The 17,669-nt window shown below is 41.3% G+C and overlaps 1 protein-coding gene across 4 annotated transcripts in view; it reads left to right on the top strand.

Annotated features, from left to right (window-relative positions):
• The first annotated feature begins 2,478 nt into the window (after positions 1–2,478).
• LOC144608467 (uncharacterized) overlaps positions 2,479–17,669 on the top strand; it is a 99,350-nt gene continuing 84,159 nt past the window's right edge. For 3 of the 4 annotated variants that reach the window (XM_078426251.1, XM_078426252.1, XM_078426249.1), the window contains exons 1-6: positions 2,479–2,611; positions 5,927–6,024; positions 6,710–6,753; positions 13,054–13,144; positions 15,530–15,659; positions 16,740–17,401. In XM_078426251.1, the coding sequence (XP_078282377.1) occupies positions 6,000–6,024; positions 6,710–6,753; positions 13,054–13,144; positions 15,530–15,659; positions 16,740–17,401 (952 nt within the window). In that variant the 5' untranslated portion in view covers positions 2,479–2,611; positions 5,927–5,999. Of the gene's footprint in view, positions 2,612–5,926; positions 6,025–6,709; positions 6,754–13,053; positions 13,145–15,529; positions 15,660–16,739; positions 17,402–17,669 lie in introns of those variants that run through there. The other variant, XM_078426250.1, reaches the window with a different exon arrangement.

Below are 17,669 nucleotides of genomic sequence, written 5' to 3'. Positions count from 1 at the left end.
CAGGCATTGTGTGCAACAGAATATTGCAATTGGGACTGTGCACAAAACGTGCATTGGCTCCCGCCTATTGCCAGTTTATGTATCTTTTGCAGCTAATGGACTTTCACTCAATTAGGTTTTAAGACAATTGTATAAACTCCTGACTTCATACAGAAAGAGGAGACAGTCTTTGCCTTCAATAACTCGGTGTGACATATTGTATTGGCATTTGAGTATTTGTTGGGCTGGAGTTAATGGACTGCAGAGAAAAGGGAGAGAGCTGAGATCAGGTGGGGGTGATAGTTTTGGGCTTCCGTAGACAGAGCAACAGATGTACAGGAAGATCTTGGAAAGGTTTGAAAACAACAGAATTGTTGTCATGAGCGTTTTTAATTACCCCCACTATTGTTTGGGACTTCCTTTGTGCAGGGCTTGGATGGGGCAGAATTTACTATGTTAATTCATTGATTGGGAATTTGTTATGTCAATTCATTGATGTCCAACTCGGGATGTGGCGATACTAGATCTCATATTAGGAAAAGAGCCTGACAAGGTGATTGAAGTTGCACTGGGGGAGGATATAGTAGCTAGTCAGAGTCTATCCCCAGGGTGGAAATGGAAATACTCAAGGGTGTAGGTTGACGGTCAGAGGGGAAAAGTTTAAAGGAGATTTCAAGGCAAGTTTTTAACGCAGTGAACGGGTTGCCAGAAAAGGTGTTGGAAGCAGATATGATATCAATGGTTAAAAGCCATTTCAACAGACACACATCAATAGACATGGAATAAAGGAATATCAACCATGTTCAGGCAGAGGCGATTAGTTTAGATTGGCATCTTATAATTGGCATTGGCACAAATGTGGCGGGCCACAGAACCTGTTCCTATGCTGTAGATAGACACAAAAAGCTGGAGTAACTCAGCCGGATGGGCAGCATCTCTGGAGAGAAGGAATGGGTGACGTTTCATGTTGAGACCCTTCAGGGTCTGAAGAAGGGTCTCGACCAATAATGTCAGGCAGTCCTTCTCTCCAGAGATGCTGCCTGTCCCGCTAAATTACTCCAGCTTTTTGTGTCTATCTTTGGTTTAAACCAGCATCTGCAGCTTACACATTTCATCTGTTCCTATGCTGTACTGGTTCAGGTTCTATGTACAAGAGAACGTAATGCAACAATTACATCTAGAAGTGATCAGCAGAGTGAAAATACATCTGTTACTTATTGAGGTGATAAAGACATTAAGGTGAGTTCAGTGAAAGATGCGTTAAGGTGGTTTGCGGAGGTGATCATAAGGTGGAAGTAGGAGTCCTTTAAGATCTTCAGAAATGGGAAATTGTGCTCAGAGATTAAAGGAATGTAAACAATCTTGTACTGACTCAAGGAACTGCAGATGCTGGAATCTTGAGGAAAGCACAAAGTGCTGGAGGAACTCAGCAGATCAGGCAGCAAGTTTGGAGGGAATGGACAGGTCAGGACTCTTCTTTGGATGATCTTGTGTTGTCTGGTTCATTCAGGATATCTATGTCATGAGAACTACGGAATGAATATATTGGGATAAGAAGTCAGAATTGAAAATGGGGATGCTCAGCTGTGATTGCTGGGCAACATTGCAATGACAAGTGATGGACTGGCAATGTTGGGAAAGAGGCATTAATGGCTTGTTTGAATGATTCTCGGCATTGCCCTGCACATGGAGTCATAGTGCCTTACAATATGGAAACAGGCCCTTTGGCCCAACTCGTCAATGCTGATCAAGATGCCTCATCGAAGCAAATACCATTTGGCCACTATTGGCTCATATCCCTCTAAACCTTTCCTATCCATGTACCTATCCATCTCTGTTCACACCCAATCCCAGCGTCTGCTGTTACAGAAAAACATATCTGTAAATCTATTAATGCATTAATATTGTTTTATTTGCTTGATAGCCACCTGAAATGTCTCTTATCCATGTTATCCAGAGATGCTGCCTGACCCGCTGAGTTACTCCAATACTTTGAGTCTTTTTTTAAATTACTCTCTATGTTTATTTCGCTTTAATTTGAGAGTGTTATGACTGGAATTATTAGTTTCCACATGTCTTAAAACTGTCTTACAATTTGTTTCGTTGGGTTGTTGTTGTTTAAAGTAATTAAATTATTGCATCGTATGGGAGGCGCATTCCCAATCTCGTTGTACCCCTGGGTACAATGACAATAAAGATATATTGTATTGTATTGTACTGTATTATATTTGTCTCGTCGGCAAAAAGTGGGAGGAGTAAAACCATGTCAAGTTGGAAAATGTAAGCGAAGCTTGTGTTCCATTAGATGTTGAAGTAAGGCAGTTTACCGGAGAGAAAGCGTCTTCGTTGTTGGCCGCAAGCGGTCCCTTTAAACCGGTTGGTAAGGTTTTCCCGCTAGGGTTGCCGCGCCTCGGGCAGCTCAGTGTGTGTGTGTCCAACCCGGAGGAGGTGCAACGGGAGCTGGCTCAGGGAGCGCTGCCCAGAGCGGTCCACCGCTGCCCAGAGTTGTCCAGCTGAGAGCAGAGAGTGATCCAAGCTCGCACTGCAACCCACCTAAACCCTGAGGGAAAGTACATCTCTTCAAGGTACCTTTGAAAGTACCTCTCCAGCTTGTTCCTTTTCACATTAACAGGTGAGAATTTAACTTTTGTTTTTTTTAAAAAGCGTGTGTGTGTGTGTTTGTTTTTCTCTGCGGGGGATAGATGACCCATTTCATTTGTTATTTTTTGACGGTAGACTTTCAATTTTACTAGTTCTCCATCGATCTACTTTTATTTCTTCAGAGATAAAAATCAGACGAAAGTTGATTTTCACAATTTTTTAAAAAAATCCTAATTTACATGACAAGAGTAGGACATTTAAAATCAAGAGCATAAAACAAAGTGGAGGAAGAACGGTGAGTTTTTTGTTTTGCTCACGATTCCAGCATCTGTAGTTCCTCCTTGCGTTTTCATTTAAAATCAACGTGTTACAGGATTTGTTTTAACATGATCTCTGCTCTAATAGTTATAAAACATTGAGAAATAATGTTTTTAGGTTGAACTTTGTATTTATTTTTAAGAAAACATTGCATGGTTAACCAATGATTTCTGAATATTCAGTTGAAGGAGTTACCATGAACTTGTGGTGGGTGGAGATCTTTTTAGTCACTAACACCAGGTGTTGCCATTTAACGGTTGTGTGTATTTTGTTTGTCTTCAAGTTCTAATTACAGAGACAGACTTACAATAGAGTTCAGAGTTTGCTTTGCAGCCTGTATCTGTAGCTGGCCTGCCCACTCAATTGGCATCAGTAATAGCTAGATCTGCCACTTGCATTTAATCATGACATTGTTTTATATTTCCTTCCATTTTGCTGTCTGAAAATAGTCTGCAAGTGCAATCGCATTTTTTTTGTACAAAGACACTAACAACATCAAAGCAACCAGTGGTCATTAAATATATCTTCAAAGAATTTTGCTTTAGTCTACAGCTTTCACTGTTCCACCCTGAGTACATATCGTGGACAATGAACTGAAGGCTGTAATTCCAAACTCACAATTTATAGTGCCGTAGGTTCATAGAGCATGGAAACAGGCCATTCGGCCCATTGTCCATGCCAACCAAGATGCCCCATTTAAGTTAGTCCCATTTGCCTAGTTTGGCCCATATTCCTCTAAACTTTTCCTACCCATGTACCTGTACAAATCTCTTGTGAATGTGGTTATTGTATCTGCCTCCAGTACTTTCTCTAGCAGTGTATTCCATATACCAATGCTGCAGATTCTTGTCTGGAAGTATTTTCAAATTTCTGTTTGATATTTATGGTGCTGTCTGTGATGGAGGTCTCGTGATATATGATATCAAATATTAATTTGCTCCAATTAGTTAATAATGTTTCATGCATGGTTACTTCTTATTTGCACTCTATTTTTGACAATGTAACAGTACTTGACCTTGCTTATGTTAGAGATATAGCATAGAAACAGGCCCTTCATCCCACTGAGACCATGCTGACCATCGATCACCCATTCACACCCATGTTATCCCACTTCCTATACACTTGGGACAATTTCCAGAGGCCAATTAACCTACAAACATGCACGTCTTTAGGATGTGGGTAGAAACCTGAGCACCCGGAGCAAACCCAAATGGACACGGAGACCTGTTCAAACTCCGCACAGACAGCACCCAAGGTCAGGATTAAACCTGGGTCTCGAGTGCTGTAAGAAAGCAGCTCTACCAGTTGAGCCACTGTTCCACAGTATCTGACATTCCCCCAATATGTCAATATCCAACACTGGATATGTTACTGCAAGATGCTATATGATTATAAAACATTACCTAGCATAATAAGATAGTATATTCATTGTCTTTCATAAGCAACATCTAAAAGAGCTTCATAGTCAATGAAGTACTTTTGAAATGCAGACATGACTGCAGAAAATAGAGGACAATGGAGAAGGCGACTATTCAGCCCATTGGGTCCATAAACGAACCCCAAACAGGGCAATATTCTCAATCCAGTTCCCCTTTTACTTATTTCACTGTATTGTACAACCTGTTTTCTTGCTCATGCCATAGAATGGGTAATTTACAGCGGCCAATTAAACTATCTGCGACCTCTTTGGGAAGTGGAAGGAAACCAGAGTAATTTGGGGTTGAAATCCACACATTCATGGGTGAATGTGCAAATACCAGAGGCATCTCCTGAGGTTGGAATTGACCCCGGATCCTTAAACCTATGAGGCAGCAGTGCCACATCACTGTGCTGCTGAGAACCCTGACTGCGGTGCCTGTGCAAAGTCAAACCTAGTCAGGTGAATTAGAAACATAGAAACATAGAAAACAGGTGCAGGAGTAGGCTATTGACCCTTCGAGCCAGCATCGCCATTCAATATGATCATGGCTGATCACTCAGAATCAGTACCCTGTTCCTGCTTTCTCTCCATATCCTTTGATTCCGTTCGCCCTAAGAGCTATATCTAACTCTCTCTTGAATCCATCCAGTGAATTGGCCTCCACTGCTTTCTCAGGCAGAGAATTCCACAGATTCACAACTCTCTGGCTGAAAAGGTTTTTCCTCATCTCAGTCCTTAGTGGCCTACCCCTTGTTCTTAAACTGTGAACCCTGGTTCTGGACTCCTCAAACATGGGGAACATTTTTCCTCCATCTACCCTATCCAATCCCTTAAGAATTTTATGTATTTCTATAAGATCCTCTCACACCCTTCTAAATTCCAGTGAATATAAGCCCAGTCAATCCATTCTTTCATCATATGTCAATCCTGCCATCCTGGGAATTAACCTGGTGAACTTATGCTGCACTCCCTCAATAGCAAGAATTGGTGCCATCAAGTTTCAGAAGAAGTCCATGTAGTTACAGTTTTATTTATGGAGTCAGAAGAAACTGCAGACTGTGGAATCTTGAGCAAAACACATAGTTCTGGAGGAACTCGGCATATCGGGCAGCATTTGTGGAGGAGATGGACAGATGCACCTTAATTCAAAATATATAAAGGCCCAGGCAGCAGCCTTTGCCAAGTGGTTTCAACTCATTTTGAAATGTTTGCTTTGTGATGATGATGCCTTTATGAGCTGACCTCTTGCCCATCAGGCGATTAATTTATTTCAAGGTTGAGGGTTTGCAGGCGAGCTCATGGGAACTTTAGAGATGATGTGGAGTGGGAGAGCTTCGTTGAGATGAGATGAATTTCGGGGGGTTTTGGGAAGCTTTTTGCAAACCCCAAGGTTGTTATGAGGTCAATCCCATGTTCCAAACCTGGGCGTTTTTACCAATGTTCCATTTTAAAATAATAGCAACAAATGTTGATCACATCACCGTTTGCAGAATAGAGTTTGCATGGCTCCTATCCCTTACTTCCAAGTAATTTGTTACACTTGAAGCACAGTGAAATATTAGTGACTGGTTCTCTTTTAATGCAGCTCTTGCTCTCTTATTTCTTCAGGTCGTGCACAAGACAAATATGAAGCAGAAGTTAACATGCTGTAGCTTGTATTGAAGCATCCTGAGCCATTAAGATGGAATATGCAAATAAACTTGATGGTGAGTTGATTCTGTCTTAAAATAGATGTTTTCTCATTTGCTTGATGATAATCTAAATTCTATGGGTCAAAGATCCTTAAGATAAATATTGGTAAATATTGAGTATTATTTCTTGATGGCTAGAATTATCTTTGCAGATCAAAAGTAATCTTGAGTAAATATATAATATAAATTTTAAGGGAAAGACGATTTGGACAAGTCAATGAATCCAGAATAGGTAGGAAAGGCCAGGTGGTCTCTGGAGATTGCCTCTTGAAATGGAAAGGCTGGATATTGAACAAAACATTTCTTCCGGTCTGCTCTCACCATCCCTCGTCTGCAACTTCACATCCTTCCACCTTGCAAAGTTCGACAATATGCCCAATCATTTGAATTATCCTGACAATCCTTCCTTCCTCCGACACTGCCAATGAGGAACGCTCAAGGAGTTGCTTGCATGAAGTGTTGTCTACCGAGACACATGTCTTTCACACAGAATGATTCCAAATCAACTTCTAGCTTGATATTTTTATTGATGTCCCTTTATAGTGGTGAATGCCCAGCCAGTAATATTTCTATGTTTTTAGTATTGGTGTGGATCGACAAATGCTGATGGATTGACACATTATGGGATATTAAGGTTGGCATTTTGCAAGGTGTTGCATTTCGCTTAATGTTTTCTGGTTCTTTCCTTGCTATTTTCCAGAAGTGGACTTGGCCTGGGACAACCTTCAAGAGGCAAAATCAGTGGTGAGTTTGCTATCCCAGTCTGTGATCTGATGCATCATTGGAAGAACCTGTACAGAAGCTGCCCAATTCCCTTTCCATTGATAATTTTTCCATTGTGACAAATTCTGAGTGTTTCATTAGAAACTACCTCGGTTATGGAAGAAATATCAATGCTTTTATAAATCAAAAATGTAATCTTGTCCAAAATTTTGATTCATACCTTTAACAGTATTTTGTTGAAACAGAATAATTCCACGGTTGGGGAAAGAGCAAGAGACTGAGACGAATTGACAATACTTTTAAATACCTTGCAAAAGCATGTGTGAGAGCAAGCTAGGGTGAAAAGGACACTTACCTCTCAAATTAATTGCATGAAATAATATGAATAATAATAATAACCTAGTAAAATCATTAATGATTTGGAAAAAGTGTAAGGAGATTTCACTTATTTGCACTAAAATTGGAAAACCCTTTACTTCTGCAGTGTATGAATGCTTGAAAGCATCGGACAAAGATTTACATAAAGACGCTTGTTAAGTTTAAGTACATGGGGGAATTCAGGATATGTTTTGAGAGTATTGGGAAATTAATTAAGAGGATTGCTCTAGACACTGATGTTGAGTGTGCAACTTTCCATGACTGTGTATGTGGCTTGGACACAAAACAAAGGTGAAAATTCATATTTGCAAACGATGCAAAACGAGGAGGGTCAGTTAGTTCCAGGACCAGAATACTAGTTGCTCTTGCTGATATTAACACCTGCTTTGGCTGTGTTTCAGTTTTTTAATACAAAATCTATCATTCTATCATTCTAAACGGCTCTTTTAAAGTCTCCCATTAATTTGCTGCATTCAATGGAATATCTGAAAACATTCCTCATAATTAATCGTACCATAAAAGTTTCAGCTTCAGTTGAACTGTGATAATTTATTCACCCCCCCACTCATATTCCAGCCCAGCAGTGTGTAAATGTGGAGAACAAGAGTGGTTAGATGTTAAATTGTAATGGTCGTTGGACTATTTTTAGTTGAGCCAAAGATCCAGTCATCTTGTTCAGCCAGTGAAATGTTGGTTATGTGATCAATGGATTAAAGTTAAACCAACAAAGCCCTAACTAATGCATCAAAATGCATAAAATGTTGTTATAATTGCAAACAATCTATCGGGTACATTTAATGAAATGTGTATTGTGTAGAGCCAGAAGGCATGGGCTGGTCCTTTTATATTCTTGTTACAGCCCGATAATTGTTCCAAGTTAATTCAATATGAACATGACTGGGCTTGCTTGCTATTATTTCCTTGGCAGAATTTGCTCTAGTTGTTTGCCAGAACGATTGAAACTTAATTTCTCTGCAAAAGACAAATGTATTCCAGGTTATAGCTGGATGCCAAGAGGGTTATTGCTCATACAGATTTTCTGTTATTTCCCCTCCTCCTTGTACTCTTTGACTTCTCTACTGATGTGCAATTCCACTGACAGTAACTTCCTGTTGAGCACTCCCATGCAGTTAGACATTTTGAATGTAAGTGGGCTGTTTGACTTGAGTCCATTGTGGCTGAAACCAGAGTGTGAACATAAAACATAGAATATCAGAGCACAAGAATCGGCCCTTTGGTACACCATGTCTATCGAACAAAATGCCAAGTTAAACTAATCTCTGATTGTACGTGACCTATATCCCTCCATTCCCTGCATATCTATGTACCTACCTAAAAACCTATAAAATGCCACTATCACATCTGCTTCCACCACCTGAAACATCGACCATCCTTGCCTCCACAGGTGGCGGAACAGTTTTGAGGGGCTAAGTATTCCTTTGTTGCAATGTTGACACTTTGATAAGGCAAAGTGTTTTATATTTACATTTGCTTTTTTTCACTTATGTTCTAAATAGTCTCATCCTCCTCCTGGATAGCAGAAACCACAGTTGAGAATGAAATACCATTTATTGGAATGATTTGTTCTGACAGAATTATAGAGAATAATTCAAACGATGCAGAATTAGCAAAGATAGACACACAATGCTGGAGTATCTCTGTGTCTATCTTTGGTATAAGCCAGCATCTACAGTTCATTTTTATGACATAATACAGAATTAATACCTGTGCTGCTTTATTTGGGATTCTGTAACTCATCTGCTGAAGTGATGGTTGATGTATATCACTTTCCCTCTACCCCTACCACATCAAACATGAACCCTGTGTTGTTTGGAGATTTTGGACTAATTGAATTTGTATTAAAAAAACACCTTTCATTTCCACCTGATATTTAACTTGGCTGCAGCTCTGGGAGAATCCAGTTTTTTTTTTTTGTGGGCCAGTCAGGACTTGTTTATTTCTGACAGCCTTTGCTGCTGTTTGTAAATTATGTTGAATTAATTTGAGAGATGCTAAAAGGAGGTTCTTTGAATTGTATACAAAAGGCAGGAGGTCGGATGGGCAATCATCAAAAGATTTGACTATCGCGTCTCAAACCTAGGCATCTAGCTTCAAATTAATAAACATCATTTCTCATTTTTTTTAAATGTTCACCCTTGTTTATAAATCCTTCCTTGGCCTTATTTGCTTATCTTTGCAACCTTTTTCGCATTTTTTAATTCCGATTTCTTGTACATTAGCAACTGTGACTTCAGCTATCTCAACACCAAGCTCTCGAATTCCCTGCTTAATTTTATTCACCTCTCTAGTTCTCAATGAATCTTTAAGGCACTCCTTGGAACTTGCCTTTTATTTTGGTCATTTGTTCAAATATCAAGCTGTGTGGCTTGGGTGTCACATTTTGTTTGATCATTTCTCCTGTGGAATAAATACCTTCAATTCGTACCAGCATCTGCAGTTATTTTCTTATATTATATCTCCTGTGGAACAGATACAAACATTTTACAATTTCAAAAGCAAGGTCAGAAGGAATAGGAGTAGAATTAGGCCATTCGGCCCATCAAGTCTGCTCTGCCATTCAATCATGGCCCTCCTAACCCCATTCTCCTGCCTTCTCCCCATAACCTCTGACACCCGTACTAATAGATTTGTGTAACCGAACAAAGGTTCTGAAGTTGACATTTCTGAGATGTATTTACTCTTACTTTCAATGGTACTCTATTGTCACATGTTCCAAGGTACGGTGAAATGTATTTTGTATACAATTCAGTGCAAGTATCACTAATCATAAGCCCTTAGATACCTTAGATAAGCATTTCAGATATAGTACAAGTATATAGTAGTTGTACACCGAGTCAGTATACAGAGTCGCCGGATTTGGCGCCATTATCAAGTCCCAATTGTAATGGGTGTAGAGTTCTTAACCTGACCATGCAGGCAGCGTTGCAGGGTCAGCCTGCCCATGCGTGGTTGTTGCTGTCTGTCTCTGTCCGTTCTGTCCTGCTGCAGGCTGCGCCCAGTTAAAGTGCTAGGCCCTATAGAGTCTTGCCCAGTCCAGCTGAGCCCCAGGCTGCTGCAGGGCCTCCAGTGGCACACCCCACCTTCAAGGCACTGCACTGCCTCCCGCTCACTGGCCTTCTTTTGGGCTCCCTCCTCTCCGTCCACTGGGCCAGCAGGGTCCGGGAATGGTGGCTTCCCTCTCTGTGTGGGTTCCCCTTAGGGTTGCCAACTTTCCAACTCCCAAATACGAGACAAGGTGACGTCACCCCACGTGACCTCACCCAGCCAGCGGCTACTTGCTCCTGCTCCACCAATGGGCCGGGAGCCGGGTTGTTACACAACCTAGGTTAGGCGAACAAACTCGGCCCCACTCCCCGAACATACTCCGTTAGCCTAGCATCCGGGCCTACAGCGCCCCCAGGCCTTATACAGGACAAGCGCGGTCCCGTACGGGACAAACAAATTTAGCCCAAAATATGGCAACCCTAGTTCCCCTCAATGTGTGTGTCTCCTCATGTTGTGTGCTGGAGTTTGTCTATTAAGCAACCTGTTGTTCTGGTTTGAACAGAATATCTTATTACTTTTTTTTCTACATTTATTGTAATTTTTTTCTGGCATTTTTATTTCTTTGTGTTATTTTTTGTCATTGCATGTAATTATGGACGTTTCCTGTTCACAGGCGAGTGCCTTCACTTCAGTACCACCCATCCCCATCCTGTCAAAGCTGGAGGTGTTTTTACAACTCAATAAAAAATGAGATGCATTCCTTCTGAACAATCTCACTGGTTTAATCAATCAATTTTATTTGTTAACTTAAAGTTACTTTGTTATATCTCCTGTTCTTTTTAGTGATTTTTTTAAAACAAAAATCTGGTCATCTGAATTTATTTTGAGTCCAAAAATCTGTATATGCGATGAGCTAACAAATCGATCTCCATTCATCACTGGTCTGCACTGCTCTCAAGTTTTTTTGCGCATTTTTTCCAACGTGGAAACTAACAAGGATAAACACAAACTTTTCCTGAATTCTTGGGAATGTAAGAGACTGAATGTCAGTCATACCTCAAGCTTGCACTGCCATTGAATAAGATAATGGTTGATCCAATCTTGGCCTTGCACCATTTTCCCACACTCTTCCCACACACCTTGACTCCTTTGTCATTTAAAAGCCTTTCAGTCTCAGCTTTGGGTATGTTCAATTACTTTTCCTCTCCAGCTCTTTATGTGCAGGCAATTCCAAAGATTCATGACCCTCTGAGAGATGAAATTCCTCCTCATTCCCATCTGAAATAGGTGATCCCTTGTTCTAAAACAGTGGTCCTTGGTGCTCGGTATCTCTACCAAGGTAACAGGATTGTAATTGAACCATCCCAAAAGCAGGCATTTAATTTCCCATGATGGGCAGGAGAAGTTAAAATATATTTATGTTTGAATTTCTTAAGTTCATCCATTTCTCTCCATAACCTGCCATTGGTAGGATGATGAAATTATAATATTCAAAATTTCAAGATCAATTTATTGTCACTTGTACCAATTAAGGTACAGTGAAATTTGAGTTACCATACGGCCTTACTAAGTAAAAAGCAACAAGCCACACAGCCACATAAGATAAAGTTTAACATGAACATCCACCACAGCAGATTCCACATTCCTCACTGTGATGGAAGGTAATAAAGCTCAATCATCTTCCTCTTTGTTCACTCTCGGTCGGGGCTGTTGAACCATCCGCAGTCACTGCTGCCGATTGTCCGAGGCCCTCGCGTCAGGATGATCAAAACTCCCCGTGTAGGGATGGTACAATGGGTTTGTATTGACTGTTCCATTTAAAGAGTTGGCCACAGGTTTTGCAAATTAAATTACAAAAAATGCACCCACATCCCTGGTCTAATTTAACCTAATTTTCTTCTAACCTTGCATCACAGGTGAAGACTGCACTTGGTTCTCATCTAAGGGGTTGATTGGTTCTAGTTTAATTGGTTTCACTTCTCAAAGGCGCATTATGGTTAGATTGGGATTAATTGTTCTCCTCTGGCACATTGCATAATGTATCAGTTAATTTCACGGTATATGATTGTTCACTGTATGTGGAAGGAGAGGAGTGATAGCAATGTACAGAACAATGAGTGCTGCCCTTTACTAAGTGGGCGGTGCAATCATTTATTCAATTGATAAGTAAGGAGAAAACAAGTCATAGAATCATGCAGCATGGAAATAGGCCATTCAGCCTGACTTGTCCATGCTGACCAAGGTGCCTCATCTAAATTTGTCCCATTTGCCTAGATTTGATCCATATCCCTGTAAACCTTTCATTTCAATGCACCTGTCCTGGTCTTTTAAATGCTGTTACAGTACCTACCTCAACTACCATCTCTGGCAGCTTCACATTTACAGTAGTGTGTGGCAAAATATGCGTATCTTCTTTTTGGAAATCAGTGCAGTTGATGTTGACTTTGTGCAGTTATATAAAATGGGTTTGAGGAAGTTCACAAGCCATTAAAGCCAATAGAATTGTAGATGGGGAGAGAAGTCTGAATGGCACCCCACATCATGTAAAATCAAGATTGATACAGCTGCATTTTGCCTTTCCACTGTGCCTTTGAAAAGTGGAACCAATTAAACCAAACTGGCATGTTCAACATTTTTATGGTGTCGGACGAGCAGGTTTTCCAGACCATGTGATGTTATTCCTTCATGCCTTCAGTTAACGATGTCATACTGCATCATAATAAATTTTCCAGTGAATCCAGTAAGTTTGAAGGGAGCTTGGGAATGCTGCTACTGAGTTGGAAGGGAACCTGGGAATGGGCAGGCGGTGGAGTGCGGAAGGGATAATGTAAAGTACAGCATCTGGCGAACAATTGGTGTTTCCAAACCATCAGATAGCGGATTATTGGAGTTTAACTGCGTTGTGGGATTAAGTATGCAGCTCTTGTCGTTTTCCAGTTAGAGCAGATCGAAAGCAAGTTGAATAATGAAGAGGAGGATTTTCTTCCGGAGCTGAGCATTCGAAAATGCTTGCAGCGTGAGGCATTTGGTGAGTTGGTGAAGCATTTTTTTCCTCGATTGGCACAGCTCATCATGTCTTTGGCTTTGATTGGATTTTCCACCACTGGGTCTTTCCTTTTTTTTCTTCCCCTTTTAAGAATGAATCCAATTCCCTTGATTATTACATCTGCTTTCATCTCTCTCTCAAGTTTTATTAAGACTCGTAATAACATGGATAACTCCAAACCAAAATGATTGGACAAACTAAATAGTTCAATAGAAATCTGGCAAAGGTTATAAATATAATGGTTTTCCAATGATTTCTATATCCAGTGATTTAATATTTTAGAAAACAGCGAGTAACAAGCAGTATGACTGGTATAAGTGGTTTGACTCTACTTCAATCTGCTGGACATATAGTGAGGGGCTACCATGACTGTGAATTCCAGAAGCTAAAATATCATTATCAGCTGTGCTGATATATAATACTTCTAAGAGAACGATTGGGTAATGATCAAGGTTGTTCGCTATTGGCATGGTGGTTGTACTTGACTCTTTCAGCCTTCTTTTTCAGACTTTTAGTGGGTTTCAAAGAAGCAAATTATGTCTGAGAAGACGTTGTATAAATTGGGTGGCACAGGTTGTAAAACTACTGCTTCACGGTGTCCGGATCTCTGAGACTGTCTGTGTTGAGTTTGCATGTTCTCGCTGTGACCATATAGGTTTCTTACAGTTATAGAGCAGTACTGCACGGAAATAGGACCTTCGGCCCACCCTATCCATGTTGACCAAGTTAGTATACTGGGCTAGTCCCATTTGCCAGTATTTGTCCCAGAGCTCTCTAAACCATTCCTATCCAGATATCTGACCAAATTTATATTTGAAAAACATAATTGTATCTGCTTCTATAGCTTCGAGCAGCTCGTTCCAGATAAGGACTACCCTCGGAGTGAAAAGTTTACCCCTGAGGTCCCTCTTGCTATTGAGGGCGTGCAGCGTAGGTTTACTAGGTTAATTCCTGGAATGGCGGAACTGTCATATGTTGAAAGACTGGAGCGACTAGGCTTGTATACACTGGAATTTAGAAGGATGAGAGGGGATCCTGTCAAAACGTATAAGATTATTAAGGGGTTGGACACGTTAGAGGCAGGAAACATGTTCCCAATGTTTCTGGGAGTCCAGAACAAGGGGCCACAGTTTAAGAATAAGGGGTAGGCCATTTAGAACTGAGATGAGGAAAAACTTTTTCAGTCAGAGAGTTGTGAATCTGTGGAATTCTCTGCCTCAGAAGGCAGTGGAGGCCAATTCTCTGAATGCATTCAAGAGAGAGCTAGATAGAGCTCTTAAGGATAGCGGAGTCAGGGGGTATGGGGAGAAGGCAGGAACGGGGTACTGCTTGAGAATGATCAGCCATGATCACATTGAATGGTGGTGCTGGCTCGAAGGGCTGAATAGCCTACTCCTGCACCTATTGTCTATTGTCCCTCTTAAATCTCTCCGCTCAACTTTGTTCCCACATCCAAACGTGTGTGCGTTCACTTGGCTGCTGTAATGTGCCCCTAGTGTAGGTGGGTGATAGAATTGTTGAGGATGTTTGGTGAAAGAGCTTCCTAGTGATCGATCGGTGTCTGTAACATGCTGCCAGGAGTGGTGGTGGAGGCATATATGGTGGATTTTGGATAGGCACATGATATGCAGGGAATGGAGGAAAATGAAGCTCATGCAGGCAGATCGGATGAGTTAAGTTGGCATCATGTTTGGCATTGTATGCCGAAAGGCCTGTTCCTGAGCTGTACTGTTCTATAGATAGACACAAATGCTGGAGTAACTCAATGGGTCAGGCAGCATCCCTGGAGAATATGGATAGGTGACGTTTTGGGTCAGAACCCTTCTTTGGTCTCCCCAAGTCTCTCTAGCATTTTGTGTCTAAACCAGCATCTGCAGTTCCTTGTTATTACATACTGTACTCTTCTATGTTGTGTGTAAAAGGTTACAGTGAAAAATAATGAGGGGATAGGATTGCTCTGAGAGCTGGCATTGATTGAGTGGGCTGAATGGCTGCCTTTATGTTGTAAGGAAATGGCAACATCAGTAGTTCACTGTTAGAATGATTCACTCCCTGGTGTGAAACAAAGAACCGTTGCTGGCACCAGGACTGCTTTGAGGGAAGGGCTGTGACTAATCAACCCACGAATATAATGGGCTGTGACATGTCTGGACTTGTTCTGGAGTCAGTTCACTGGAAACTGCTGACCCACAGGGAGAGAGCAAACATTTGTGTGTTGTTTCTATTAAAAGTGAAGGTTTGACATGTGGTTCAAAAACTAGCAGTCTATTCCAACTGTGGCTGCCAGCCTTGATGGGGTGAATTATATTGGAAGGACTTTCAGGAAAGGTTACCATGACAATGTACCTGCCGTTGTTGTTGTTGTAGGATGCAGAGCAAAGAATACCAGCAGCCTTCCAAGCGAGAGAAGTTCACCGCATCGACCAACTTCCATGACTAACTACAGACTGGACAAGCAGAGGGCCCTGCCTTGTGAGTGGACTCCCACCTTCCGCAGGTAAACTGATCTTGATTGTTCTTGGTTTAATTCTGGGAATTTGGGATTCCCTTTGCAAAACGAGAAAAGCAAATGAATCTGATGAACAAATGGTGATTATTATTAGAGTTCATTTGGAGTGCCTGTGCTGGCTTCAAAAGAATTAAACAATTAGTCCTCTGCTCCCTGCTATTTCTTCCCAGCTCTGCATTTCTACTCTCCTTCGAGAGTTTCCAGTATCTGCAAGCAATATGGGCGGCACGGTAGCGCAGCGGTAGAGTTGCTGCTTTACAGCGAATGCAGCGCCGGAGACTCGGGTTCGATCCTGACTACAGGTGCTGCACTGTAAGGAGTTTGTACGTTCTCCCCGTGACCTGCGTGGGTTTACTCCGAGATCTTCGGTTTCCTCCCACACTCCAAAGACGTACAGGTATGTAGGTTAATTGGCTGGGTAAATGTAAAAATTGTCCCTAGTGGGTGTAGGATAGTGTTAATGTACGGGGATCACTGGGCGGCACGGACTTGGAGGGCCGAAAAGGCCTGTTTCCGGCTGTATGTATATGATATGATAATATACTTTTTTGTACATGGGAAGTGAATATTATTGACAAAAGTAAAATTGACAAAATGTTATTTTCAAAGTAATGGGTTTGGATTAATATGGAGAACACTCTGGGTAAGGACAGATATTTTTCTTTCTCTGAAGGAAGTCAGTCAATCAGATGAGTTTTTACAACAATCCAATGAATTTGTACTCTTATTTTAATTCTATTTTGTTTCATTATTTGAATTTTTAAATCCCCAGCTACCATGGTGAAATTCAAACTTGTATTTCTGAATCAATAGCCCAGGCCTCTGGATTTGAGTTCAGTATCTTAACCTCTATCACTATCATACACCTTGTTTTCTTTTTCACTTTAAAGCACAGAAACACAAAATCAGAACAGGGCATAAGGCAAACTGTTGAAGGAACACAGCTAGCATTTGGGGAGGGAAGGGGTCAAAGAAGACAATTTAATGATTATTTCTATTTGAAAGTAAGTTATCAACTTATTTGCATGCTTGTTCGAACACTTATGTGATCTTCAAATTCTCCATCAGGTCAAATAACAATGGAATATTCAAACACGAAATGGAAAATTATGATTCTTCAAGAGGAATGTTTTGGAATGAGAGAACAAAACCTTCACAAAATGAGATAATTGATCAAGGTGCTCAACTGCCTGATGTTAATCAGACACTGATCGCCAGCAACCAAAGGTCAAATGATAACTCGCCAACTGGACTTGGCCCAGCAAGATTGCAAGTGGTGGCTGATTGGGATGTTTCAGAGCATGGCTGCCACCAGGCAAGTGAGCAAGATGTCTGCAGCAGATCCAACACATGCAACCTGGAAGGACGTTCTCCAGTTGGCAATGATGCCAACTTGGCATTTCACTTTTGTAGCCAAAGACGCTTGTCACATAGGAAAAATTCTCCAGAACCTTTCGTAACTGCGGCTTGCCTTAGTCCTTGTGGAAGTCCACTTATCCAGTGCATGGAGTTGAAACTGAGCAAATCTCCCCCCAACAGATTGGAGAAGCTTAAGGAACGGATAAGGCTCCAGATGAAACTGCAGAAGGAGCAGCAGTTTGCAAGGACCATCTTAAATCTACCTCAAGAACATCCTATCCCATTTCACAGGCAGAAGGCCCACAAGGGTGGTTCAGAGAAATGCTTGATCAGGAAAGTGACCTTTGCCCGACCAGCGCCAACCTACAAAGGCAAGTGAGCGTTTCATTCTTTTGGAGGTTATCACCACATGGACTTTTGAGCAAAACACAAGGTGCTGGAGTAATTCAGCGGGTCAGGCAGGTTCTGTGGACGGAATGGATAGGTAAGGTTTCGGATCATTCCATGTCCATTCCATCCACAGATGCTTCCTGACCTGCTGAGTTCCTCCAGGATTTTGTGTTTAGCTTAAGATTCCAGCATCTGCAGTTCATTCTGTTACCACGTGGACTATTTTCTTACTGAAACCTCAATCTAATA

Source organism: Rhinoraja longicauda, chromosome 31 (genome assembly GCF_053455715.1).
Source record: "Rhinoraja longicauda isolate Sanriku21f chromosome 31, sRhiLon1.1, whole genome shotgun sequence".
Taxonomy (NCBI): domain Eukaryota; kingdom Metazoa; phylum Chordata; class Chondrichthyes; order Rajiformes; family Arhynchobatidae; genus Rhinoraja; species Rhinoraja longicauda.
Note: the sequence above shows the minus strand (reverse complement) of the source record. Positions and strands in the feature narration are given on the sequence as shown.